Source organism: Recurvomyces mirabilis, assembly GCF_035927965.1.
Source record: "Recurvomyces mirabilis strain CCFEE 5264 chromosome Unknown scaffold_43, whole genome shotgun sequence".
Lineage (NCBI taxonomy): Eukaryota > Fungi > Ascomycota > Dothideomycetes > Mycosphaerellales > Teratosphaeriaceae > Recurvomyces > Recurvomyces mirabilis.
This window is the reverse complement of record NW_027041977.1, coordinates 94807-120811: the sequence shown is the minus strand read 5'-3', so window position 1 is coordinate 120811 and position 26005 is coordinate 94807. Positions and strand designations below refer to the sequence as shown.

The following is a 26005-nucleotide window of genomic DNA, read 5'->3' as shown; positions in this document are numbered from 1 at the left end:
CGCAGTGAACGGCCTCGAAAGGCTGCCCCACTCCTTGTTCCAGCTGCGCCTACTCTTGCACCTCCCTCATCTACATCACCTGTACCCTCGACCTCAAGTACGCCTTCAATATCAGTAAGAGCAACACCTGTCACTAACATCCCTACTTGGACGCGAAACCATGCTCGACAAGACCGTCGAGATCAGCGGCTGGCACGCCGGCTGGATCAGCAGGACTCTACCAGCCTTCGACCTCTACGCGAACATCACCCAAGATGTCCTTCTACTCAGCATTACCCTCCTCGGCATCTACAGCTTCTTCCGTCTCCGCTCATATGGACAGCAACTCAAGGCCAACCCAAGCGACCGCGCTGCCATCTTCAAGCGCCTGGACGCCACCGTGCTGAGAGGCTGCCGCGCCAACTGGTACATTGCGATGCTCTTCTTCCTCAACGCTCTAGCCATCTCCGGTGTGGATGCTTACATCGGCATTGTCGCGATCAAAGACGATGTCAACCAGGATCCTACGGGCTACGACAAGCAATTCATCATTGAGGCTGCGGTGTATGTCGCGTACATTACCGTGGTATTCATGACGACCTTCTTTGTGGTGCCTCTCCTACAAATGCTGCTCGTCACCTCCATCCTGGCGCGTGTTATGCGCAAACGTGGTCTTATCTCTCTCTCGGGACATATGCTTGAGGCTCGTGTGTACTCTACCAATATCGCGCAGATCTGGACTATTGTCCTCTTCTTCGCCATGGCCTGGTGGAAGCCATCAGTAAGTCTTCAGTGATCAAGTCACTTCAGGTCATAATGCTGACGAACCAATTCCAGACTGATGCCAGCCTCACGAGGTGGATCATGCTGCAAGCCGCCATGGGCTCTTCGCTCACATGGCTTGATGCGAGCTTTGCCTTCAATTTCTGCTTCAAGAAGATCGCCGACAAGGACTTCACGATTGGCGACGGCCGACTGACAGACATCCTGCGCATGTTCGCGGACACGGTCGTAGCGGTCCATACCTTGGAGAAAGGCAACACTACAAGCCTTCCAGTCTACAATGATAGGGCTATCGCCACCGAGACTGCCACTGCTGATGAGAAGACACCGTTGACTGCATAAGCAGCAGAAGCTGCGTTGACAGTCCCAGAAGTGTGGCCTACGAGACCAGATCACGACACATGCACTTGGGACAGCGTAAGTTAAGTTCATGATCTACTGTGAGCTCCGAAGACTGGGTCAGCGTGGGCCTACGGCGTCATGGCGCAAAATACTTGGGTATCAAAAAGATGATCGCGATTCATTTCGCACAGTTATCTTATCTAGCCGTGTACGTAGCTCACTCACTCACGAACATCCACCACCCTGGATCAAACACTTCAGCTCCCACTCCTGCATCCATTCCTGCACAAATTGCAGCTCCAATTTCTGCGTATCGGCCACAGGCTGAGGTGGGAACGTCGCAGTCGTCTGGTTCGGGAACACTCCATTCTCATCCCAATGATGCACAGCATCCGCAATCTGAATGAAGGGCTCACTTGCCGTGCTAACTCGGTCCTTCGCACCATATTCAATTGCGTGAGGTGTTGCTGGCCGCCATGGGTCCCATTCACCATCTACGATTGCGAGGCGTGGGTAGGAGATATTGTATCCTCCGTACTTGTTCACTGCCTCGAGGTCTGGTGCTCCGTAGATGCCAAAGGCGTAGTTGCAGATGAGCATCTCGTATGCTAGATCGAGCGTGCGTGAGATCATTGGGAGTTGGTCCTGCGGGACGCCGCTGCCTGTTTGCAAGAAGCCCCATTCGGTGCAGTATTGGTAGGCTGTGAAGATTGTTAGCCACGGCCGTTCAACGTTTCCTATCCGGTGAGCTTACGCCACGACCTCCAGTCCGCAGCCAGCGAGTCTTGTTCGTAGTCTGTTGGTAGTAATTAGCATCCAAGCCAATTCCCTTTTTAAAATCAATCGTGGCTCACAAGTGACATTGTAATTGCTAAAGCACTGGTCCTGAGTCTTCGTCTTACCGCACGACGAGACCACAGTCAGGTTCACGTAGCCAATGTAATTCAGCATCTGATTGACGAGACTAGCGTTTGCACTGTAGCCGCCTTGTCCGATCAAGTACTCAGCCGTCGAGCGTAGCGGTTCAGTAGCGGGGTAAAGGGTGTCTACATCACTGATATTGCCACAGTAATTGTAGAATTCCGGCGAGCTAATGGCAGGATCCCAGTTCAAACTCTGCCAGTTACCAACACCTTGGGCCAACTGGTTCGCGAAATCGGCAACATGTGTGATGTTCTCCAGGCCAAAGGCAGTCTTGAGCGTATTGGTAAGAGCCGTGTCGTTCTTGCCAATCAGGATGTTGTCGACGATATGCGTGAGAGTCTTTTGTGCTGCAACGCAGTCTTGGGGCGCATAAGTAGCAACAGGCTCGTAGTACTCCCAGAAATCGTAGATAGCTTTCGTAACGCCGGAGGATGAGATGGTGCCCTAGAAGAAGATTAGCGAGCTCAAGGAAGTGTGCCGGCTTGTACTCACCCAGAAGACGTCGGGATATTGCACCCTCAGGAATGCATTGAAAGCACCAGCATATGAGCCGCCGTACCCAAGATAGGCAGTAGTCTTGCTAGTGAGATCGCCATACTTCTCCAGACCAGGAAACTGAATGTTCTGAGCAAAGTAGGCTTCGTCAGCCATCGCCTGGTCGGTAGTCAGGAAACGTAGGTTCCCAGTCGACAAGTCTGGAGTTGGGAAGCTGGTTCCGTAGTAGCGATGCTCGAGGACGACGCCGATTCCATTCGTGGCGACTGCAAGCTCGTGAAGCAGTCCCTTTTGCAAAAACGGCAGTCGTGTGCTGGCATCAGTCTCTCCAGACTGCAATATGATGACTGGCCCGCCAGGTTTATAGTAGGTCGCGTCAAACCAGTATCGCAATGGGAAGCTGCCATTACCATGAGGCTCGTATTTCGTCTCGTTTTGGAAGTGGTCGATAGGGGTGCTGAAGTTGTACTCCGTGTACAGCAGAGACGGATCGATATCTCTCTTGCGTATTGAATTGTGCTGTGCTTGTCTGTCGCCCGCCACCTGGCCTATTGATGACCTCTTGCCATTGAGAGAGGCCGAGAGCGCATTCGTCCATGGCGACCATGCCAATGCACAGGCGGTCAGTGTTGTCAATTGCATCTTGAATAACTTTCACGAAACTGCCGACTAGACGTCGAAGAGAGGGGCTGAGGGACGTAAGAGGAAAGAGTTGAATACATGTACCTGCCTGCAAAGTGCAGCTTGCACTCGGGACCACTGTGATACCATTACACGAGCGAGTCCGTATCTGGCAGGTCGTGTGCTCGCATATCTTTCGCGCGCATCACAGTGTAACGCTACCATTCGCGAGCTGCAGACTACTTCGACCCGAGGATGATGATCATGTTTATCTCCTCCATGACGTTTTGTGATCCATCCTGGAAAAACGCCAAGACTGCTTCGGGCGTTGGCGGAGTTTTGGACCGATCCCTTCCCTCTCTGTTCATGCCCTCTGGAAGGCGATCTTAGAGGTGTAGGTAGCTTACATTCCCACCATCACCCTTGGTATGGGATCAATTGTATTCGCCAAGCTTTGACTGCAGCTTCGAGCGCTAGAGAAAGCATGTTACTTCAACACGAGACTCCCGTTGCTGACACGGGTCGTGGTGCAATCTCCACTGCCGTACTCATACGAGAGCAGGATTATGGACAGACATGCCTACCCAGCGTGGAGGATGATGTGAGGAAGGTAGGCAACTTGACACGACATTGTCCCTGACCCGACTCCGGCTCGTTATCCTTTCTATTCATTCGCAATGACGGAAATATGTAGACGTTCTACAAGAGATTTCTCACCTGCAAGTCTCCTGATTGTATACAGTATACATCATCTATGTCGTTTCTAGTCCATCTGCTCGGCACACCCTAGGAAGTCACGCGGTCCGAGAGTCTACCCAAGTACGATATAAACAGCCCGTCAACGGGCACGGAGTTCCTTTGCCAAAGCTGATCTCGAGGCTTTTGTGATCCGGCTTTGAAAAGTCGCCCGAGGGTAGTCTGACCGCTCAAACATATACGCCATGCGAGGTCTCGAAAACTTTCATGGCAGGGAGGCGCTTTAAGGTCGCTTGGGGTGCAACGACCGGGTTGGTAAGGGAAACAAGCCCCTTAGTAGTGAAAGCGGGTTTGCCTTTGAGAGAGAGAGAAAGAGAGAGGGAGAGAGAGGGAGTGAGAGAGAGAGTGAGCGATGGATCTATCCACCCACCATCCGAAACCCACCCCCAGCAGCAATCTTCTCGAACCCCAAAATCCCCTCCCCACTATCCGCCCTGACCCCATTATTCGCCACCACGACCCCACCACTACTCCCACTCCCACTCCCACTCCCTGTCCCACCCCTGACCTGCACCCCCATCATCCTCACCCACTCCTTCATCAACCCCGGATCCCCGGCCAGCGTCGCATTCCCCATAGCATAAGCCACAATCCCCGTAACATGCGGCGTCGCCATACTCGTCCCGGAAAGCGCATTGACGAAATTCACCGCCTGCCTCTCACTCTGACTCCCTCCCACTTGAGGAGGCGGCCACGCACTGATTACGTTCTCGCCTGGGGCGTAGATATCCACACAGGTGCCGTAATTCGAGAACGTGGATCTTTGAGCCGTGATGCCGATGGATCCGACTGCTATCGCCGGACCTTGAGTTCCTCCCGCTGAGGCGGGGGAGGATGTACAGGCGTCGGTGGCGTCGTTGCCGGCGGCGACTACGACGTGGATTCCTGCTACTACGGCGGCGGTGATGGCGGTGTTGATTGCGATTACCGGGGAGCTGGAGGCGAGGGACATGGACATTACTGATCCTACGAAGGAGGAGGAGGAGGAGGAGGAATTCGAGTTATTGGGTTCGGGTGTTTGTCTACGGCGGGCATCGTGGGTTTGGATCACCGTATCTATCCCGGCAATGACGTTCGAGCTCCAACCCCCTCCATCGGCGTCTAAAGCTTTGATTCCGAAAATATTGGCGTTCGAGGCCACGCCCAGCACGGCTCCACCAGCTGTCCCAGCGACATGGGTCCCGTGACCATCAGAATCAGTCATATTGCCATCGAACGACCAGAGCATTTTCGCGCGGCCGCCGAAGACGGAGTGTTGGGTAAGTATCCCGGTGTCGACGATGTAGATATCGGCTCCCTGGCCTAGATTGCCGTTCGCGAAGGAGTAGGTGTAATCCATTGCTTTCGCGTTGCTGTTGCCGCCGACGGAGGTGGAGGTGGAGATTTGTTGCAGACCCCAGGGGGCGTTGGGCCGGGTCTGGTATGTCAGGGAGGGTTGCTGGCGGGGGCCTACGGAGATGGGTATGGGTGCGGCTCGGCTGATGGAGGTGGCCTTTTCGACGAGCGAGACGTCGGACATGTTGGCTAGGAGGTCCAGACAGTGGGATTTCATCGAGGCGGCGAAGCCTTGGAAGGCGCTGTTGTTGTAGATGTGGCGGATGTCGGGGTGGGTGGTGGTTAGGGCCAGTCTTTCCAGGACTTCGTGGACTAGTGGTGGCTGTGGATGGGACATGTCGATTATGACTATGTGTTCGACGCCACCGGACTGATGAGCCTGGATGGGTGCGGCGAGGATGCGGCTCGCGCAGAAGATTGACGTGAGAACTATTCGTGACTTCATGATTTTCGTAGCTTGCGCTCGCACTACCAGAGTGTGATGAGGAGCTGTGGTCGTGAGGAAGGCCGATCAACAGCAGGCGTGTAGGAAGGAGTGACTACGGTTAGCGAGTGTGTGTTGTGGTCGTTAAGACGTGAATATCATGGACATCTCGCCATAATGCTTTGTGAAGGACAAAAGAAAGGACGGCGCGAGGTACGAAGCATTGCTATAGCACTGATATAGCACTAATGGACATGGAAGTGTGATACTCAGTCTCTACTCCTGAGACATGCTAGCAGTATCGACGAGCGTAGAAGGCAGCCAACGTGTGTCATGTTGCCGCATGTAAGACTGAAGACGATGATGTTGCTCGTTCGGTATCGACGACAAGCATTGCATCAGCTGACGTTCGTGTCTTGTACCCCCTCACGATGTCGCTTATTAGAACAAAAGGAGGGGAGTCATTGGCGAGCAAGAGGTGAGGTGGATGCGGCGCGTCTACCAGGCGCGTCGTCGTGTCGGCCAGTGAGGTGTGGTGAAACGTCTCGGCTGAAACCAGACGGCGTGCCTGTAGAACAGAACTGAGCACCTCTCGCTGGAATCTTTTCATACTCGAGAAGACGCGCGACTTCTTGCCCGAAGATCGTCTGGCTGGAGCTGGAGCAAGTCTAGATCATATAGACATAGACATAGAATCCGTATACCATGGTGAGGAGGAGGAGGAGACCCTTGGTTGTATTGGCAGCCCTCGCCCACATCATCCGAAAATCGAGGTCAAGATGAAAGTGGGGGCCAAAGTCGCCCTGCATCGGCACAAGGCAACAGCCGCGCCGACGTCCTTATGACCGAGCACGAGAGAGGACCCACTATCGTCACTTTCTAGACGCTCTTTTTGGAGGAACATGTGATCGATTGCACAAACACCCGGCCAGATGGTTAGTAGCTGTTTACGCTTGGTAGTAGTAGTAACCACACTAGTACGAGTTGTAAGTGGATGCAAATCAAATCTACCATTTCCTTGCTCTTCTTGTTATATACGGTGCTGGAGAGAGAGTGAGAGACTGATCAGCACCAACACACTTTCCTTTGGCCCGCCGGTAGCTGGAGGAGCACAGCCGAGTCAGGCACTATTATTACTCGTATTAACACTTGAGCACACGACCTCTCCTCTCGACTCGACCCAGACACCACTACACCAGCAACAACACACCAACACAGTCACTACAGACACAGACCAGCATGCACATCCCACCACCGCCCTCCCCCAGCGACCTCCTCCCACCCCTCCTAGCATGTCTACCCACAGCGTTCATGTCACCCCAGCCTCCGCCCGCCTTACTTCCTCTCCTCTCGCCCATCCTCCGCCAACGCATCCAGTACATGAACCCCGAGCCCAGCACCAACAACCGTGGTGAGACGTGGCTGCCATTACTACAATGGGATCGCGGGCTAGCGGCCAAGCTTCCCGACGTAGTGGAGAGGATCCAGCCCGAACCTCATCCTGTTTCAGGCGAGCTGGAGATAGACGAGCTGCGACCAGCAAAGTACAGACGGTTGGACGAGGAGACATTGCAGGCACGGCTGGAAGTGGAGCAATATGAGATTCTACCGATATATGTCTGGTGTGAGAATGATGAGCATGGACAAACAGGACCAGGGTGGAAACTCGCCGAGCTGAGAAGTCTGGAGGATGTGGAAGACGGCACAATCTGGTCGGAGAGCATACTCCAAGCCAACGACGCGGCAGAAAGAGAAACCAACACGCACTCCCTACCCGTCCCTCATTACACCAACGGCAATGGTCACGCGACCTACTCCCACCAACCTCCTACTACAGACGAAGAAGAAGAAGAAGCATACGACGACGGCAGCTACTGGGCCGCCTACGACGCGACACCCGGCCGAACCCCAGCCAAAGGACCCTCCCCCGCCCCACCACAGCATCAGGACCAAGCGAACAACAGCAATACTTCCCGCCAACGCACCCAGTCAGAACAAGACTACTATAACCGCTACGGCGCCGAAGTGGAACCCGCGCTCGACGGCCACGATCCAGATGAGGAGGTACCGGCTGAGGTGGCGGTGGGGGGGAGTACGTTGAATGGCGGGAGGTTGCCGAATAACACTTCTTCTTCTGGGTTGGGAGGGGAGAGGGGGATGGGGCAGCCACCGGGGAGGGTGGAGACGGCGAGTCGACCGCAGCAACGCTCGCTCTTCCCTGCCGACGCAGATGCAGAGCGTCCTCATGATTCGGCTGTCTCGACCTCCTTAGCACAATCCCAAGCCCTGCTCAACGGGCCCTCCGAGCTCCCCCAACCCCGGGCCATCAGTCCCACGACCTCCCACACCAGCAGCGTCGATCGGCTGGAAGAAGCGGCCGCCGCGATGGATACCTCGCATCACAACGCAGGGAATGGCAGTGGTGGTGATGGAGGGGACGATAGAGCTCTACGCGGGATTAAAATGCACATCGCGACTGACATTAAGAGTTTATTTCGACTTGCGAGGAGTGCGGGGATGGAAAGGAGGGAGTTTGAGGAGGTGGTGGGGAGGGAGTTGAGTGTACTTGGCATGCTCGAGGGGGATGATTGAGAGAGAGGCCATCTTGTCCTGAATGTGTAGGATGTCGTTGTTGTTGTTGTAGTAGTACTACTATTGTCATCCGTCTCTCCAAAAGCCAATGTTAAAAAAAGTCGATGCAGATGTTTTCCGTGGCGCTCGCTATAGCTAGGAAGGGATTTGGTTTTTTGGTGCCACCACTAACTACTACACTCCTCCACCTGCGTTCTGATACTCACCGAGCTCAATTCGCCGCCTCACACCCAAAAACCTGCCTCATTCTCGCGTCAAAGAAATGGTAAAGACGGGGGGGGCCACACCCTCGAAGTCTAGGCGAAAAACAGGGGAGATCCCAGCGTCTGGGTACTGGGGGAGAAAAAAAACCCCCATATGCTCTACCCGCGTGAGGTAGCCTGAAACGGCAAAGGTCTTTGTGTTGATGAGAGTAATACTACATATACACCTCTCCGCATCTACGGGATGAACACCAGACAACCCGCGTGTGTCTGATCTCCTTTGCCTCCCGCTGCCTAGCGAGGCGAAGGGGAAATCTCTCTACCTTGTACGCCTTTCCCATATTCCCTCCCTGAGCATGGCGGAGGAAAAGTTGCCCCCCGTGTGAAGCACTCGACGGGGTAAAAAAGTAGAAGACCGAGACTTTCACCTCCCTCGGCGCCACTGAACGACGAAAATCCCATTCTGGGCAAAAACCTGTGTCAGGAACAAGCCTCTCGCTGTCAATCCCCCGCCGTCCCATTTTTTGGTCTACTCGGTAATGGGGAACCGGCAGGCAGCATAAACGCCACAATGAAGCCATGCCCTTCTTTTTCTTCCTTCTTTTTGGGTAACGCCGGGTCGTTTAAGGTTGTGTGTCGTATTTCATAATTCGTAAACTGCATGTGGTCATTGTCTAATTCGCTGATATCGCTTTGGTGCAGCAAGCAGTCGGTACCACTGCTTTGTGTAGACTGGAGAGGGAAAAAGCCGAGATTCCATCCTGCCTTCTGATAAGCATACACAACGAGAGGGTCTTGTAGTTCCTCATGGCGGAACTTGGACCTCGCATGACACCCTTCTCCCTCCGGCCACACTAAGTCGTCACCATTAGCCACCCACAAACCCCAGCCAGCCCCAAAAGAAAACTCGCATCGCACACGCATTATACTCCCCTTCTCTCCTCAAATCTCCCCACTCTCCTGCGCACTCCTCCTCAACCTCCGATTATACTCCTTCCTCTCCTCTCCCTTCCTCCCCTCCCCAACACCCCAAAACAACTTAAAAGCCTCCGGATTCACCACAGCCCTAGGATCAAAAACCGGCTGCTCGTCCTCAATAGCAACCATAATCGCCGTCAGATGACTAGAAATCTCATCCTCTTTCTCGGGGAAATAACACAGGGTTCCTTTTGTCTCGGAATCCTCATCCGCGCAGCTAACGCGGTGGTGGAAGATGGGAGTGAGGAAGTGGAGGCGGGGTTGGGTGGAGGGGAAATCGAGAGGGATGGTGAGGCGGAGGTGCCAGATTCCGCCGTCGAGGTTTGTCATCGGGGCGCCGAAGAGGGCGAGGTGCCAGAGGAAGGGGTTGTCCGGGTCCGGGAGGTTGAGTTCGAGGCGGGAGGTGTCGTAGGAGCCTTCTTTCCATTTATGCTGGAGCTGTTTGAATTGGAAGGCGAGCTGGACGGCTAGTTGGGTGCACTTCTCCGCTTGCTTGGCGCCTTCCCGTGCCCAACGTTCTCCTTCCTGGTCGAGGGCTGTTTTGATTCGGCGGAGGCGTTTGAGGAGATCGGGGTAGTCGAATTTGCCTTCCATGCTATTGGGTGGGTACTCGAACTCCATGCGTGTGAAGGGGGAGTGGCGGGAGTGTTGAGTGATGCCCGCGTTCACGGTGGCGATGTAAGTGTCGTAGTACCAGAGGAATCGCCGCTTCATGAGGTCCGCGAAGGGATCCCATTGTGATTGGTCGAGGGCGGAGTATGTCGCCTCGGCATCGTACTCGTAGATTGAGGCCTCAGTGGCAGGAGTACTAAGGCCGCTGGAAGCGTTGGTGGTAGCTTTTGGTGACTTTTCGGCGGGCGAGAAGCTCCCATTATCTGTTCGCGGACGCTTAGGTACGTGGAATGAGCTGACGGTGCGATCTCTATCGATGTTCAGGTGACCTTCGAGTCGGTTGCAGACCGATATGCGGATAGTCTCGTGGTGAATTTTCTCGATATATGCTTTGGGATTGGGATCTTCCTTCTTGTGTCCCTCGAAGCCGGGCTCGTTCTCGTAGGGGTGAGAGGACATTAGACTCTGGATGCTGAGCATGATGCTCTCGAGACCTTGCGCAGAACTCCACTCCTCACCCTTCTCACCCCGCCACGTGCCTAGTATGGAAAGACAGACCTTACCCTCGGCGTAGATGTTGGGGTTGAAACGGGTCCGGCAACCATTAGTCGTGAGAGCCCGCACTACCGGACTCTTAATCGGGTAGTCTTTGGGCATCTTGATATCGAATTCTGCTGACACTTAGCCGTACTTTCTTACGCCACTATAATGTGAAAGCACTTACCGAAGAAGCCATATTCGTAAGGAGTCTCTGGAGGGCCGATGATGAGGCCGCGGATATGTCGCACATCACTATCTCGGCAGGCGACGGCGAGGGAGAGATCGGCACCATGCTGGACTTGTCTGATCTCACGCGTGATTCGTGCAATGGCTCCGGAGGTGTTGGCATTCGCCATGTTGAGATGGCGAGAAGCTGCTAGCGATGAAAAGTGGAAGGATGATCATGCAGGCATATTGACGGCGCCGTCGTGCGGATGTGTTTGCTTGGAGCACACTTGCACGACGGGAGCAGAAAATTCCATGTGTAGGACAAAAACCGATGGCAAGTGCAGCTTAGCTTGTCGGAGCCATTGAGTTGGAAGCTTTCCCCACATTAGGTCGTCGATCAGGGTCCAACTAGCGCTGTGCCTTCCATGTGGGGTCTGTACAGCAGGGCTAGGCTATTCCTAACCTGGAAAGCATTCACTGACATACAGCCTACGAACATATGTCTTAACAAAGCACTATTAATATTGCGCTTCCCATCGTGCCGACCGCACTTGTTACAATGTACATCCCACCCACCACGTGCTCCCTCACCATCACTAACATAACCACCCCAGGGTCGTCTTCGCTCTCCTCATCATCAACAAAGCCGGCGGCCTAATCTACAACCGCACCTTCGCCCCCGGCCTCCAGAAACTCGACAGCAACGACTACCTCATCCTAGCCGGAACCTTCCACGGCATCCACGCCATCAGCCGCACCCTCAACCCCGCACCCTCGGCCACCACCCAACCTCTCCCACCCGCAACGCGCAAACCACCCACCACCGGCATCGAAAGTCTGGAAAGTAGTCATTTCCGCGTGACATGTTTCCAGACTGCTACGGGGGTGAAATTCCTGCTTTTCACATCCCCGGAGCAGCCGAATACCGAGGTGGTGGTGCGGAGGTGTTATGAGATTTTCGCGGATTTCGTCATGAAGAATTGCTTTTATACGCTTGAGATGCCGGTGCGGGTGGAGAAGTTCGAGCGGGCGCTGGCGGGGTATTTGGTTAGGCCTTGACGGTATCAAAAATGGAGATGCCAGTCAGGTGGGGAAGTATATTGTTGCACGGTATGTCCAGGCGAGTACGATTCGTACGAAGATATGGACACGTTGAAGAAAGGAGCGAATAGGTCGCTTGTGGATTGGGCACATGAGATCAGGACGATACTGGCGTGTCGCAATGCGCATATGCCATGCCAAATCTGCCTGCTGCGGTCGACACGGTTGCTCCGTTACCTCTGACCACTCGTCTGCGTATGCAGGAGGGGAGATATGCTGTGAATCGCGGTATGAGTAGAGGAAATCGAAGACGAGGGACGAGAGACGCATGCCGTGAACGCGTATATACACAGTAAGGATCGCGCAAAGCTGTCTACGTAATGCAAGAGGAACGAATCGACGCAGATTCGCGCGCTAAGGAAAGCAGCCAGAAAGCAAGCCGAGTATTAGTGATGATGTCGTGATAAGTCGCAGCAGCCGTAACAACTTTTCCTCATCCTCCCCTCTCAATCTCCACCCTTCACTCTGATTTTGCATAACTTCCCTCGCTGATGTGTCATGACCGCAATGGTATCATGATCTCCACCAGCCGTTCGCCAGCCCTTCACATCGATCGCATCGTACCTTCCTGCCACTCCCTCTCTCCCCACTGCTGTCCCTTTCACTTCCCTTCACTTTCCTTCCCTTCCACTTCCCTTCCGTCTTCCCTTCACTCTTTTCACCTCATTTCCACCTAACAGCACCCCTCAGCACACTCACAACAATCAGCACAGCATTCACACCCCTCCTCGCAAACAAAACAACAGCACAACGTCGCTAGACACGCGCCCAAGCACCCGCGATCCTTGCTCTGGCGTTGCCGGGGAGGAGGCTGCTGCTGCATGTATTGGCCCTGAGGCGGGCCACCGTATTGCATTTGTTGTTGCGGGGGGTAGTAGCCGCCTTGTTGGGGTGGGGGGCCGTACCCTTGTTGGGGGTAGCCGCCGCCGCTGGGGTGGAAGTTTAGTATGTATATTCTGTGGCAAGACGGGTTGGGTGGATGTGACGAGGGTGCGGTTCGTGGGGATGAGATGGTGACTTACTATGCCTGTGGTGGGGCCTGAGGTCCGCCGTAGTAGCCTTGGTTCGACATTGTGGGATTATGTGTAGCTGTGGTAATCTGTGATGGGTCTGTTGCGTGGTCGCAATGGTAAGCAAACGATGCGGCGTCGCAAGTCGAAATCTCCGCTCTATGTCGCTGGTCGAGCGTGCACGAAGATGCGCTTACCTGTTGTGCTTATGCGCTGTCGCAAAAGTCGGATGCTCTGATTCGGATCGTATGTATGTATGTGTGACAGAAGCAACTGACAGCTGATAAGTGTCAAATAAAGCTGGCTAGACTGCGCAAGATTATGTCAAGGGGTCGTGCTTGGGCTGAACCCTTGTCTTTCAATTGGTTGGCTGGTCAAGGATCGGGCTGGGCGCCGAGAGAGTTACGAGTGCTTCGTCGTGCTTGCTTGGGGACTGAGTTTGAGGGCAAGAATGAATTGTGAGGCGAGTGGAAGAGTAACAACACGGCAGTCAATGGACCACGATGTCATTGAGGCACCGAGATTCGAGACGCGTACAGTGGCTAATCGAACTCACTTACGTGTGGTGCCCGCTGCGCCATTTTCACATGGTTTAACACAGCCACAGCCACCACCACGACATACTGTAATGCCCTGAGTAGCTGAGAGTCAGGACAATCTTGCTAGGATCGATGCCAGATGTCTCGTGCATGGCCCGGTCGGCGATACTATACTCCCTCCAAATTTGCCACAGAGCTCCTCACATCTGCCCACGGAAGGGCACTATCGCCTAGTCGTACACTGATGCACTCGGCTACGGCTGCCCCACTGCACCTGCCTCCTTTATCACCGCTCACCTGTTCTTGGGGGAGAGCAGGCTTTCGTCGATGCAATAGAGAATGCAGTCCTCATGCTCGTTACACGTATCGGGTGCATGGCGTAACTTTATCCCGAATTCGATGCTGTAATGCTCTGCAGCGTCGTGGAAACGGGAGTGGATGGTCAGCCTGCGAAGTATCGACTCGCTGTGCAGAGCGTCCAAGTCATGGAGCCAGGAATGCAGCTTTCCGCCGCTGGTCTCGGCGCCACCATCCTGATGACACCGTTCGTTGATCGCATAGAACTGCGGTAGTGCCTCGACGCGAAGCGCCCTACACACCAGAGTGATGCTGGGCTGACGGGCTTCGGTAGGGATGTTCATGTCATCGACGTTGCAGGGTGAGCTGCGTGTGACTGCGTAGCGACTGATGCTGCTCCAGATCTCCGGCGGCAGGTCGAGAAGACCACGAGGTTTCTTCTGGGTGACAGTCAGACCCAAATTCATGTCGATAGGAGTGTCAGGCAGGGTTGTGTACATCATCTTTAGCCATTTCGCCTGGCTTGTTACGGCCTTCGAGCTTCATGTTGTGCGTAGGAGTTTGTGAAGTCGAGCTTGGATACTGGAGAACGGAACGTAATTGCATGTGATTGAAGCTAGTCAATCTGACTCATGAGCTGCAGCTAAAGCTGGAAGGCACGACTCCTGAATACTGGTGACTGCCAAGCATGAGGCTTGGAGGACCCCACCTCTTCACGAACAGCATCGTGCGGGAGCATATCATAGCTGCCAAGACCACCAAATCGAGTTACCCAAATGATTTCATCCGTGGTGGCAGACTTTGTCCATATGACTAGCAGCCACTTCTTCGCAAGAGCATTGAAAACATCTCCCGACCTTGCAGCTTCGCATGTATGTCGGTCGAAGTTTCGAGTAGACAGTAGCGTCAACACAAGCCCACACCTGACCCTATAACCTCGCTCTGCCGTCGACCAGAAACTCTCAATGATGAGATATTGAAGCAGCAGATCAATATACTGCTCTGAGATTCGACAGAGATTGATGCGAAGGCGTATGATGAAGATATCCATGGCAATTGCGAAGCACTATCTGTTTGCGTAGTACAGCTGCAGGGTTTCCCGTCGCAGAGCACAGCAGGTCTTGCTTCGTGCTGGCGGTAACAGTGATGAGGGAGGCTGGACGTTGAGCCTCCTTTCGCCGGTGACGGCGTAATAACATCTGCGACCCCGTAATTCTGGAGGCAAGTTAGGCAGGCGGAATGATTTTCCCTACATATCTGTCAGTGATTTTGTTCGCCGTGCGAGGAATGGATGTTGGTGTGACATCCTCCGCGTACCGCAGTGTCAGCAAGGCCAATATCATCTAAGGGAGCCATGTTGGTCGCTGTGTTGAAGGAGTAGCGCTGTGCCAGGTCAGAGAGGGAAAAGGCTTTGGCTCCTGATCTTGGTTGCTTGGACTCGGACCAACCCAGCAGCGGGAATCTGAACTCGGAAGGCACGATCCGGGAACAGTCAATCATGTGCGAGCCTCACGGCCTAGAAGGTGAACGCATTGTTGGAGTCTGGGTTGCCCTGAAATCAGAAGAAGATGCTACGACTTCTCATAATCAAGTTACAGCCGAGCCAACGCCACGCTAAGTCGACAGTTAACAAAACATTCGCAGCAAGTCTCCCAGAGCAGACTAGACAGCACTTGGGAGGGAGCAACCCTGCCGGTATCTGTCATTTGATGAGCCGTGTGACCTTCTTACACCTCCACCCTAGCCCTCTTATCACCCTCCAACCCCATCTCTGCCACACCCATCACCTCATCATCCCCATCCCCATCAACAACATCCCTACTCCTCTTCAACCCCTTCATCTTCCTCGTCTGCAAATTCCCCAGATCCTGCTTTCCCAGATGAATGCGCCCAACCTTATCACCAATGATATCCGTCTCGATATTCTTCTTCGTCTTCGGGTCCATACCCTTGGGCTTCCTCATAGCCTCCTTCAACATCTCTGGGTCCGCTTCCTGGATCCTCCCTACCCTGAAATCTACGCGTGGTCCCATTTCTTCTACCTCGACACGAGGGAGGTTGGAGGCGGGGACGGATTTCTTAGTGCGGATAAGGTAGCTCCGCATGTGGATTTGAGGTTTGCTGACCGCATCATCGCCGTCCTCCTCGTCCACTGAAAAGTGGATCATGTACTGCAGGCCCTCCACATCCACCTCGGCGACATCCGGGCCCTTGAACATGTCCAGGAGTACACTCTTGGCCAGAGTATACGCGTTCGGCGTCGGACTCTCGAAGCCGGAGCCGGAGAAACTCAGCAGTGGCTTCAGTCCTTGCGCCGTCTTTTCGTTCTTGAATTGGCTCAGTGTTCGCATGGTCTCGGGAATCACGGAAAGCTCAATCATATCCAGGACTTTGAAGCCGAAGAAGCGGATGAAGGTCAGGCAGTGTGGCCGTTTCTTGCTATGTGAGGCAAAGACCATGAGGGAGGCATCATTCTTTTCGCTGAAGAACTCGAGGCTGGAGGGGTCTTCGAAGGGGTGGATGTCGTTTTTCTTGCCGAATTTGACCGCTAGGGGTCGTTTGAGAGCGTAGAGGTCGGTGAGGAGGAGTTGGAGGATCTCGCTGCAGGTGGTGTATTTGAGGAAGAGTGTTGTTCGGGGGTTCTCGGTCTGTTGTGGGGCTTTGTTGTCGAGGTATCGCTTCGTTCGTGCGTTCTTGGGTTTTATCTGTCGTAGAGGTAACATGGCTGCGATGTGCGTATGAGGAAGTGCAATGCGACAAGACGATATCCTCTTCTCAAATGGTCGCGCTCGAGACTTTCTGATGGATAGTCCGTGCGCGAAATCTTGGCGAGCGGAATTAATGTCGGATGGCGTCAGCGAGCTCGGCGACGACGATTGATTATGCGGTGCATCTCGTTGCTTGTTCAGTAATCGCGACGATATCTATCACGTTCCAACAGTCTTCCTTGCACGACCACTCGCATCTGCCGTTAACGACCACACCACATCGTCAACGAGCACAATAGCACCTCGACACCATGAACTCGTCCGCCCCGCTCTCTGCCAACACGCCTGGCCCAGCGGCGCAAAGCTCGACACCTTCCACATCAGCCACCACATGCACAGTCCAGCAAATCGCAAGTGAGGAGGAGTTCGACCAACAGATCACTGCCCTTCCTTCATCATGTCTCTCCGTCATCTACTTCCATGCTCCCTGGGCCGAACCCTGCAAGCAGATGAGCACGATCCTCAGCACTCTCGCCTCCACATACCAACCAGGCAACCCACAACGGATAGCCTTCTTCGGTCTTGATGCCGAGGAAGTCAGTGATATCAGCGAACGATACGATGTTTCGCAGGTACCGCTCATGGTGCTGCAAAAGGACGGACAAGTGGTGGACTCAATCACAGGCACAGATGCGAGCAAAGTCCGGAACGCAGTAGAGAAGCATGCAGGCGCATCGAAGTCAGGCGATGCAGGGAAAGCTGGTCTGCCGCCAGCACAGAAGGTCACAAAGCCTGCGCCTAGCCAGAGTCTAGATGACGGCAAGGCATCCATGAACGGCAACTCCAGTCTCTCGAAGTACGCGCCAAACTCCTCCGATCCAGCAACGGCGCCACAATTCAGCTCAGGCGAGATCAATGGCGCGACACAAGAAGCCTCGCAAGAAGAGCTTAACGCACGATTGTCTGAGCTTGTGAAGGCGGCACCAGTCATGCTGTTCATGAAAGGTACACCTTCGGCACCACAGTGTGGGTTCTCAAGACAGTGTGTGAGTATACTACGAGAGAAGGGGGTGCGGTACGGCTTCTTCAATATTCTCGCAGACGACGAGGTGAGGCAGGGTTTGAAGGAGTTCAGCGAATGGCCAACGTTCCCACAGGTTTATGTGGATGGCGAGTTGATTGGTGGGCTTGATATTGTAAGTGATGCTCAGATTTATGGTGACGATGGTGTGCTGACTGTTGTGATCTTAGCTCAAAGAGGAGTTCGAGAACGATACTGAGTTCCTGAAGGACTACTCGGTTAGTGCTCAGGGCAAGACGGGTGGTCCTGCGGCGCCGGCGAAGCAAGCAGTCGCTGCTTGATGGCGCCTCGATTGGGTGGACAAAAGGGGCACCTTGGACCTTGATGCGGCCTCATTCTTGATCGGATCTTACTACGTAAAGGAACGGCTCGATTAATTCAAACGTATAGCATTAGCAACTATTCACGTGCACAATGTGTATCCTCTTCGTATTCTTCTGTGTGCAGCACGCTCTGATCGGCCGCTTGATCGGCCGCATCTCCGCTGAAGCTCGATCGCGACCTTGACATCCACATGTCCTTGGTCGCATAGCAATCTGTAAAGTACATGGCTTCCGCCAGCTAACCAGGAAGACATGTCTCGCAGCGCCGATACGGCGTCCATACTATCACATGCCTCCACGCGACCTGGCACCTTCCATTCCCACCCCAGCCGCGGCCCAATCTACACCCTCGACACCTTCTCCAGCAACGACTTCATAGTAAAAGACTTTGTCGAGTCTCTCACCGACACTGCAATACCACAGCGACGATCAGGACCAGTAGGTAATAGTACAGCACAAGTCTTCGACCCCAAACCACTCATCCGCACATTCGAGCACACGCTTTCACGACTGCGGACTTTATCTGAGGATCTGGAAGTACGAGAGAATGAGCTCTCGGGTAGTGTACGCCGGGCCGAGAGCCAGCATAATAGTAATATCAAGTCGCGGGAGCAAGAGCTGGAGAGGACGATTGAGGCTTTTCATCGGCTGGAGAGGACGCTGGATGGGAATGGCGATACCGGCGGGAATGTGGCTATGCAGATTGGTGAGCGGCTGGACGAGCTAGATCGACAGCGGCAGAGGGCGCAGGATGCGAAGTTCATATTGCAGTGTTGGTTGGAGGTCAGTGAGCGAGGTGATCTCACCGCTTTAGATGATGTGAGGAGGCTGGGGGGTGGAGAGGGCAAAGTTAGGTGTGCGCATATTGCGAGACAGCTGCTGAAGATCTCGCACCGGCTTGATCCTGTCGCGAATGGGAAAGGGCAGACGAATGGAGTTCACCTCACGAATGGAGCAAATGGCGATCACGAGGACGACGATTCCATGGAAAGTGCTGTCAAGTCGCGAAACCGTGGCGGACAGCAACCGCGAGAGATCATCGAGAAGTTCCTGGAGATGCTGGAGAAGGACCTCCTACATTCTTTCGACGACTTCTATCGACGGCAGAACTTCGAGGGCATGCGGGAGTGTGCAGTGGCGCTCCGAGACTTTAGTGACGGCGCGTCCGTGATCTCCCTCTTCGTCAACCAGCATCAATTCTTCATCGACCGTGCGCAACTTGTCACGGAAGATCTCGCCGTCGACACCGAGACGTGGGATCGACTGGCAGATCCTGATACGGAGCCGCCTGGCGTTGAACCGAGTTTGCAGAGTTTGATCGATGAAGTGAAGGTTGTGTGTCAGGAGGAGAGTTTCATTATCAAGCGCGCGTTTCCGTTCCATGAAGAGGTGCTGGCGAGGTTTCTGCAGCGAGTATTTCAGCAGTCGATTCAGCAGAGGCTGGAGATGGTGCTCAACAAGGCCGACTCCATCTCTTCACTGGCATTCCTGCGGAGTCTGCAAGCTTCAAGATCCTACATCTCTGCATTAGTAGAGGATCTCAAGGCGCATGGCTTGACAGAACATCCTGACCCAGCGTCTAGTGTCACATCTACTGTGCTCGATCAGCAGCTGGACGAGCTCTTCGTGCCGTACTTCACAGGATCATCTTACATCGAACGCGAAAAGCGCAATCTCAGCGAGCTATTCGAAGGTCTGTTATTCAAGTACCAGATCTACCACTCACGAAGAAGGAAGATGCAGCCCTCGACATACCTTGGTCAGCTGGCTGCGAGAGGTAATGAGTACATCAGTAATGCACGAGAAGCGTACCTGAAACGGCTCGACACCAGTGACCTACCAGCTGGTCAGAAGACCATGCTCCTGCGTATTGCTGGGCTACACAATGAGAAGGAGCTGACTGGACAGAAGGAAATCGATGTGACGGATGAAGATGGTCGGCTCAGTCTACCCGTCACGAAGCGTTTGCTCAAATGGCTGGCTGAAGGTGTGGGACGTGGCCTCGAATTGGCTGGGGGTGGCAACGAAACACCCAAGGAGATTCGTGAACTCCTCCACCTCTTGATTGCGAACGCTGGCGAGGTCTACCTTGAGACAGCTCTCGACAGCATGTTCGATCATGCCGCTGCCGCCGAAGCGAGCAAGAGTGCCGAGCCGGACTTCAGCTACATTACAGATCTTCGGCCAGCAATAAGCGTGCTACATCTTCAGCTAACCACGATACAAATGCTGCTCCTTCCACTAGCATCGAACAACCTCATCATCCGTCGTGGGCTCGAGAAGGAGACCACCGCCTTCACAGACCGCATGGAGAACAAAATCGACATCATCCTGCAGAGAACAATCGACGCAGCACTAACCTGGACCTCCCGCCTCCTTTCCAGCCAACGCAAAACAGACTTCCGCCCCCGCGACGACACGACCCTCCAACTCGACCACCTCCAAACCTCCACCTGCCAAAGCATCTTCACCTTCCTTTCCCGCCTCCACTCCCGCACCACCACCGCCCTCTCCAGTCGCACCCTCCACCAATCCTTCAGTCTCGAACTCGCCCTCGGCCTGCGGGGCTTACTACTTCAACACTTCAAATCCTTCCCCGTCTCGCAGACCGGCGCCCTCGTCGTCTCGAAGGACATCACAAAGTACATCGAACTCTTGCGAAAGTGGGAACTCCCCGCGTCCTTTGACCCGAGTCTGGAGGTTTTGACCGAGGTGGCGAATCTGTTCGTCATTAGTCCTGAGGCGCTTAGGGAGCGGTTGAGGAATTTCGGGACTGGGTTGGTCGGGGTGGAGAGGGGCGATTTGAGGCCTTTTGTGCTGAGGAGGGAGGATAGTGGGAGTGTGGGGGTGCAGGCGGCGTTGAATGCGTTGTGAGGATTTTGTTCTCGTGGTATTTAATGTAGTAGAGGGCATTGCGCCGAAGTGTCATCAGGTGGATGTGCCTGATCTTGATGGACAGAGGAGCGCTTGGCGGGCCTCTATTGTATGGTAGATCCTGTGATTGTATATACCCGGATTCTGTCTGTTCTTCACTATAATGGTGCTTGGTCATACGCTGGCTAGTGTCAGTGGAACCTTGATAGACTGGGCTCGAGCTCGTCGTCTCAGAGACGCGTATTATTGATATGACGGTTGCGAGTCCAGGGTGTGCAGAGATGCCGACGGGTCGAGATGGCGCAAGACGTAACGCGACATCGCTCTCCCGACCCATGCTACGACATTAGCGGGAGGCAGGCGGCCACTGTGGTAGAGTCGCTCGAACACAGTATCAAACATTATGGGATTGAGTATATAGACTACACATATTCGTACAAGCTCGGAGCTCTCCAACACACAAAGTAGACTCTCTAGCCAAACATCCCCAAAGACCTGCCACACCAAGCACGCCATCACAATCCTCTCCAACATAACATCAACACATCCTCCCATGGGAAACCCTTACTCATCCCCTAACGACTCCTCCCCTGTTCCAGCGCCGGCTCATAGTAAACCTGATACTGTGGCTGCGTCTGCTGCCCATAACCCATCTGCATCTGCTGCTCATACGGATGCGGCGCGTACTGGATCGGCGCCGGCGCATTATCGATAGGGATCAGCTCAAGCGGGTGGCCGAATTGGTCCACATACACGGTACGGGTATGAGGTGGTGGTGGTGGTGGATGTGAAGGAGCAGGGTGGTAGCCGTAGCCCTGCGCATGCTGCGGAGGACCTGCGGGCTCGTATGCGAGATGCTCGGGTGCGTGCATGTATTGCAGCAGTGGGGCTGCGCCACGGTAGGCTGGGTGTGAATGGGCTGGTAGCGGAGGATCTTCGTAGCGGGGTAAAGGCTGCTCAGGCGCGTCTAGGTAGCGGTAGCGTGGAGGTGAGCGGTGGGTTGATGTCGGGTAGGAAGTTGCTTCTGCTGGGTGGCTGTATGTACCCTGCTGATTTTGTTGGTAGTGGGAGGTGTTACGGGCCATGGTAGCCTGTATGTCTCGCGGCTCGTAACGATGTGGAGACGGAGGAGCTTGATATGTCCGTTCAGCGGCATAATGCTCGCTGGCCGCCCGTCTGTCCTGTGGTCGGTACGTCGAAGGCGATTCTTGAAATACTGCCGAAGGATGCGGGAGGGTGCTTCGAGTGGCATTACCGAATCGTTGAGTGCCTGCAGACAGTGGTGTACCGCTTTGAGCCCTTGGCAAATGCTGAGTAAGAGACGCCAGGACTGAAGTAAAGTCCAGCTCGGCAGATAAGATGCCATTAGATGCAGCATGGTCATTCGTATCAATTGGCTCGACTTTGACAGCAGTCGATTGATCCTGCTGCTGCTGAGGCTGAGTCATGTGGCTTGTGAGGTTGCTCAGCATCGCGAGCGTCTCTGCCGAAAGATTGACACCTGGTGCGATCGTAGTGCCAGCGGAAGGAGTCGACACAACGGGCGATGGACCCTTCTTCCTCGCAACATCCGAGTCAAACCTCGCCATAGGATCCTCCTCAGCGTCCATCGGATTCCTCGGATCATACTGATCAGCGGTAGGCGCAGGCGTACTGTCTAAGCTCGCACTGCGTTGCGGTGTCCCATTAGCATTCTGGTTCTTGTTCTTCTTCTTGCTCTTCGGCTGCTTGGGCTTCCATCTTCCAGTCAAGCGTTTGATGAGTGCACTATCTTGCTCAGAATTGGCAGCAGACTCTGTGACGTGCCCGATTTGAGGCAATTGAGGAGGAAACGCGGCTGGAAAGGCCTTCGCAAGAAGGCTAAGCTTGATGTCGTCCATGCCCTGCGAGTGCATCAGCTTAGCGATGGCTGCACTTTCAGGCCACTCGATCATGTCCCTATGCCACTGCGGGCCATCCGCACGATCGTCCTGAACATGCACAAGTTTGAAGTGCGTGGCCAGAGACGTGAAGTTACGAAGCTGCACGTCCTTGATGCGGGCATAGTAGCCCTCAACCTTGGCAAGGCCTTCATGTTGCAGTCTGGTACACAGTTGACAAGCAAGCCCAGATGCCTCCTTCAGCGGCTGTAGCTTAGAACTCGTAGCTAGAGCATCAGTGACCATGTCCAGACCCGGCCAGTAAACGAAAAGCTTGGCATAATTTGCGGCGGCCGTATATATGGTCGTCTGAATGCGGACACAGTCAAGCATTTCTTTAATGCCAGCAAGAGCATCCCACGTCGCACGTGCATCGGACATGAATTGCGACATTTGATCTTCACCATACGAACCAGCAAAGAATGCTGCCGAAGCGCCTGTGCTGTTCGAGAAGCTGCGTTGCGGATCGCCAAGTCTGTGCTGCTGGCCGGCATGGGCTGGTGCACCGTGAACGTAGCCATTCGGGACTATCGAAGGATGATCGGAGACACCATCTGTGTTGACCGACAGGCCGTGGTGACCAGGGTTAGATCCTGGAGTAAACTGTCCGCCGTGATGTGCCGCTGCATTCTTGAACGATATGGTATCATTGTGGCCGGATGGTGTCCACGTTCTGCCTAGTGCTTTGTGGGCAGCTTGGTGTCCTTTATGCTTTCGGCGCTGCTCGCCCGGCTTCTTACAAGGCTGAGGATGAAACGGTGGTACCACTGGCCATTCACTAAGCTGCCAATGCACTACCACATTCTCTGTGCCGAACGATGATGTATGCTTGGCACCAAAGTGTTGGATCAGACTCTCGAAGCCGAGGAGCTTGCTCTGCCAATCATTGGGGCAGTCGGCGCACATGAAAGGCTCGCTATACTGATGCCCCAATCGGCCGCGTACTTTGTTCTCATACAGCGACTTCATGTTGTCGAGCGAAAGGAACGGTTCTCGATAAGGCCTGTCTTCGATGGACATGGAGATGCGGCGGTGCGTCAAGCTAACAGGATTTGGCAGGTTTGCTGAAGCTTTGTCCTCATCATAGCGTGTTTTCGCGTGCGTGAGAACCTTAATGACAAGCTCTGAAGCTTCTTCGCCGCTGGTCACAGGCTGGTTTTGCAAGTCGGTACCAGTAATCTCATCGGCATACTCGGCAAGGCGCTTGCGCAGTGGCTCTTGCGCGCGGTCGTAGTCGGTACCATAGACTTCTTTGGCTGGCTTGAAGTATCCCAAATTCTCGGTGGGTACGTCGTACGTTCTTGTCTGCAGAGCTGCGAGGTCCATGGTTCTCTTGTGTTCGATCAACTCTGCTGCCTCTCGTTGTGCAAGTAGTCGTGGCTCCAGGACTTTCCACTGTGCGTCGTCCATTGGTATACTGATCTGCATGGACTCCTTAAAGCATGGCATCTGGTGCAGGATATTCTGCGGTAGAGGCGGCTGGAGCTCCTGACATCGGCGCTCAATGTCGGCCCTCCTGGCAGCACGAGCAAGTTCGATATCCTGTTGTGTCCGCACCGGCTTTGTGGGTGGTGGAATCATGGCATTAGCCGGCAACATGGGTGGCGCAAAACCTGGAGGCCTAAGCGTATGTACGGGCAGTGGCAGCGGGAGTGGACCTGTGTGGCATTGTTAGGCTCGCTTCAACACGTTGACATTGAGTGTCTGCAGTCAGTGCCATGAGCGTCGGCCGTGAAACATGCAGAAGTAGATGGCAACATTGACAAAATGAAGGTATACAATAGATGAGGACAAATCAGGCTTACCATGGAACGTTGCAAGCGACTCGGCGCTGCTTACACCAGCAGACTTACTGTTATCATTCTTGACTGGCAAGGAAGGCACCTGTGGATCAGACTCTCGGAGCACCTGTGAAAGATCCCGTCCTTGGCTGAAAGAGGCCTCCCAACGCTCCCAACGGGCACAGTCAGTCATACTCTGCTTACCCTTCGTAGCAAGACCTTTCTGCCATTCGTCGGCGACGCCAGCACCATATGCTTTCGTCTCCTCGGCTTCTGCCAGGATGTGTTGAACATCAGTCTTGGAATAGACCTTTGATGCACGTAGTGTTGACGGGATGCCGACGGGGGTCTGGCGCTGGGTGTCTCCCACGAAGTTCATGTCCATTGTCTGAAAGGCATATGACAGCCCAGCTCGGAATGGTCCGCCAGGAGATGTAAGGACCTCGATATCCTGAACACTCTTTAGATGAAGTCGCCATCGCGCCGGGCGTGGACTTACCTTGACTGTCCTCGCTTCAAAGCACGTGCCGCACCAGCGCTGACCAAAAGGCCAGATGACTCGAAGACCAAGACGTCCAGGGCCTGCATTGAATGGAAACGAAGTCGCCTGAGGCAGAAAGGCACGATCACAACCCTGGCAGGTCCTTCCGGACATTAGCTTCAGCATACCGAGTTCCGTGTGGCCTTCCAATGGCCTTGGCATATTAGGCATGAACTTCTGACGGGACTCCCTGAAAATCGCGTTGCTGTCAATAAGGCGTACCGGCTGAACTTTCCTCGTATCTTTCTTCGGAGTTGGCGACAGATTCTGGTAGCTCGTCAAGACGTGCTCGAATCGCTTGCACACGCGGCGGCACCGACAAAGCATGGCCGGAGAGAGGCGTGTGAAGACCTGCTGCAGCAGTTCTGGGGTGAGCTTGTCCGTAAAACAGGATCCGGAGGTGGAAAGTCGAAGTCTCTTGGACGAAATATTTCCAGGTAAGTTCCCGGCCACTTCGGATTCATCTAGAGTATCACTTAGCTTTCGCTTGTTCACAGCGGGCTGGCTCTGGTCACAGGCCAGCTCCTGCTGGGCTAGGCTTGGAGTCGATGCGTCGAGCTCGGCCTCCTGCTCCGACTCTGACATGTCCATGTCCGATGAGGAGTGATCTTCGGTATGGCTGTCCGTAGAGTGCTCGGAAGTAGCAGCGCCGTTAGTCAGTGAGTGATCCTCGCGGGTCTTGTCGTGGGCAGAAGCGCCCACCAGATCCAGGTGGACGGATGCTGAAGACACTGGCTCTTGCTCCGGGGTAGTCCTCACCTCCAAGCGGGCTGTGGTGTCCATTACAGGCGCGTCAGACGCGTCGGGCGCATCGTCGCCATAGAAGTCCTCCTCCGGCGACAGCGGCTCGCTGGCAGTCGGGCTATCCATGGCTCTTGCTTCTATCTAGTACCAGCTGATGATGTTAGAGTGGTGCGTGCAGCGCGAAGAAAATGAACCGCGAGAGCGCAGCGTGTTTCGGGCCGCAGCAGCAGCAGCAGCGATCCGGGACAACAAGAGGAAAAGAGTGTGGTGTAAAGCAGTACTTAAACCGCGCTGACAAGGGTTCAGGGAGACAGCGTGATGCGATGGTCAGAGAT

At 54.4% G+C, this 26005-nt stretch overlaps 10 protein-coding genes across 10 annotated transcripts; 4 read left to right on the top strand and 6 right to left on the bottom strand.

Moving 5' to 3' along the window:
- Window positions 1-160: 160 nt before the first annotated feature.
- Window positions 161-1104, top strand: LTS14_010496 (uncharacterized protein; the record flags this gene model as incomplete). Its single annotated transcript, XM_064843172.1, has 2 exons — window positions 161-760; window positions 817-1104. 2 exons carry the CDS (start codon window positions 161-163, stop codon window positions 1102-1104), a joined length of 888 nt encoding a protein of 295 aa, XP_064689291.1.
- A 225-nt stretch (window positions 1105-1329) lies between these two features.
- Window positions 1330-3165, bottom strand: LTS14_010495 (uncharacterized protein; the record flags this gene model as incomplete). Its single annotated transcript, XM_064843171.1, has 4 exons — window positions 1330-1805; window positions 1859-1900; window positions 2007-2472; window positions 2521-3165. The coding sequence occupies 4 exons, from the start codon at window positions 3163-3165 to the stop codon at window positions 1330-1332; spliced, it is 1629 nt and encodes a 542-aa protein (XP_064689290.1).
- Window positions 3166-4258: 1093 nt separating this feature from the next.
- LTS14_010494 (uncharacterized protein) lies at window positions 4259-5680 on the bottom strand (the record flags this gene model as incomplete). The annotated part of the gene is made up of 1 exon (XM_064843170.1): window positions 4259-5680. One exon carries the CDS (start codon window positions 5678-5680, stop codon window positions 4259-4261), a length of 1422 nt encoding a protein of 473 aa, XP_064689289.1.
- A 1218-nt stretch (window positions 5681-6898) lies between these two features.
- On the top strand, window positions 6899-8251 carry LTS14_010493 (uncharacterized protein; the record flags this gene model as incomplete). The annotated part of the gene is made up of 1 exon (XM_064843169.1): window positions 6899-8251. The coding sequence occupies one exon, from the start codon at window positions 6899-6901 to the stop codon at window positions 8249-8251; it is 1353 nt and encodes a 450-aa protein (XP_064689288.1).
- Window positions 8252-9396: 1145 nt separating this feature from the next.
- On the bottom strand, window positions 9397-10940 carry LTS14_010492 (uncharacterized protein; the record flags this gene model as incomplete). The annotated part of the gene is made up of 2 exons (XM_064843168.1): window positions 9397-10715; window positions 10769-10940. The coding sequence occupies 2 exons, from the start codon at window positions 10938-10940 to the stop codon at window positions 9397-9399; spliced, it is 1491 nt and encodes a 496-aa protein (XP_064689287.1).
- Window positions 10941-13695: 2755 nt separating this feature from the next.
- LTS14_010491 (uncharacterized protein) lies at window positions 13696-14166 on the bottom strand (the record flags this gene model as incomplete). Its single annotated transcript, XM_064843167.1, has 1 exon — window positions 13696-14166. The coding sequence occupies one exon, from the start codon at window positions 14164-14166 to the stop codon at window positions 13696-13698; it is 471 nt and encodes a 156-aa protein (XP_064689286.1).
- A 1260-nt stretch (window positions 14167-15426) lies between these two features.
- On the bottom strand, window positions 15427-16422 carry RPF2 (rRNA-binding ribosome biosynthesis protein rpf2; the record flags this gene model as incomplete). Its single annotated transcript, XM_064843166.1, has 1 exon — window positions 15427-16422. One exon carries the CDS (start codon window positions 16420-16422, stop codon window positions 15427-15429), a length of 996 nt encoding a protein of 331 aa, XP_064689285.1.
- Window positions 16423-16718: 296 nt separating this feature from the next.
- GRX3 (glutaredoxin) lies at window positions 16719-17769 on the top strand (the record flags this gene model as incomplete). The annotated part of the gene is made up of 2 exons (XM_064843165.1): window positions 16719-17603; window positions 17659-17769. 2 exons carry the CDS (start codon window positions 16719-16721, stop codon window positions 17767-17769), a joined length of 996 nt encoding a protein of 331 aa, XP_064689284.1.
- A 294-nt stretch (window positions 17770-18063) lies between these two features.
- Window positions 18064-20685, top strand: SEC10 (Exocyst complex component 5; the record flags this gene model as incomplete). Its single annotated transcript, XM_064843164.1, has 1 exon — window positions 18064-20685. One exon carries the CDS (start codon window positions 18064-18066, stop codon window positions 20683-20685), a length of 2622 nt encoding a protein of 873 aa, XP_064689283.1.
- Window positions 20686-21260: 575 nt separating this feature from the next.
- LTS14_010487 (uncharacterized protein) lies at window positions 21261-25796 on the bottom strand (the record flags this gene model as incomplete). Its single annotated transcript, XM_064843163.1, has 3 exons — window positions 21261-24262; window positions 24410-24836; window positions 24885-25796. 3 exons carry the CDS (start codon window positions 25794-25796, stop codon window positions 21261-21263), a joined length of 4341 nt encoding a protein of 1446 aa, XP_064689282.1.
- Between the last annotated feature and the right edge of the window lie 209 nt (window positions 25797-26005).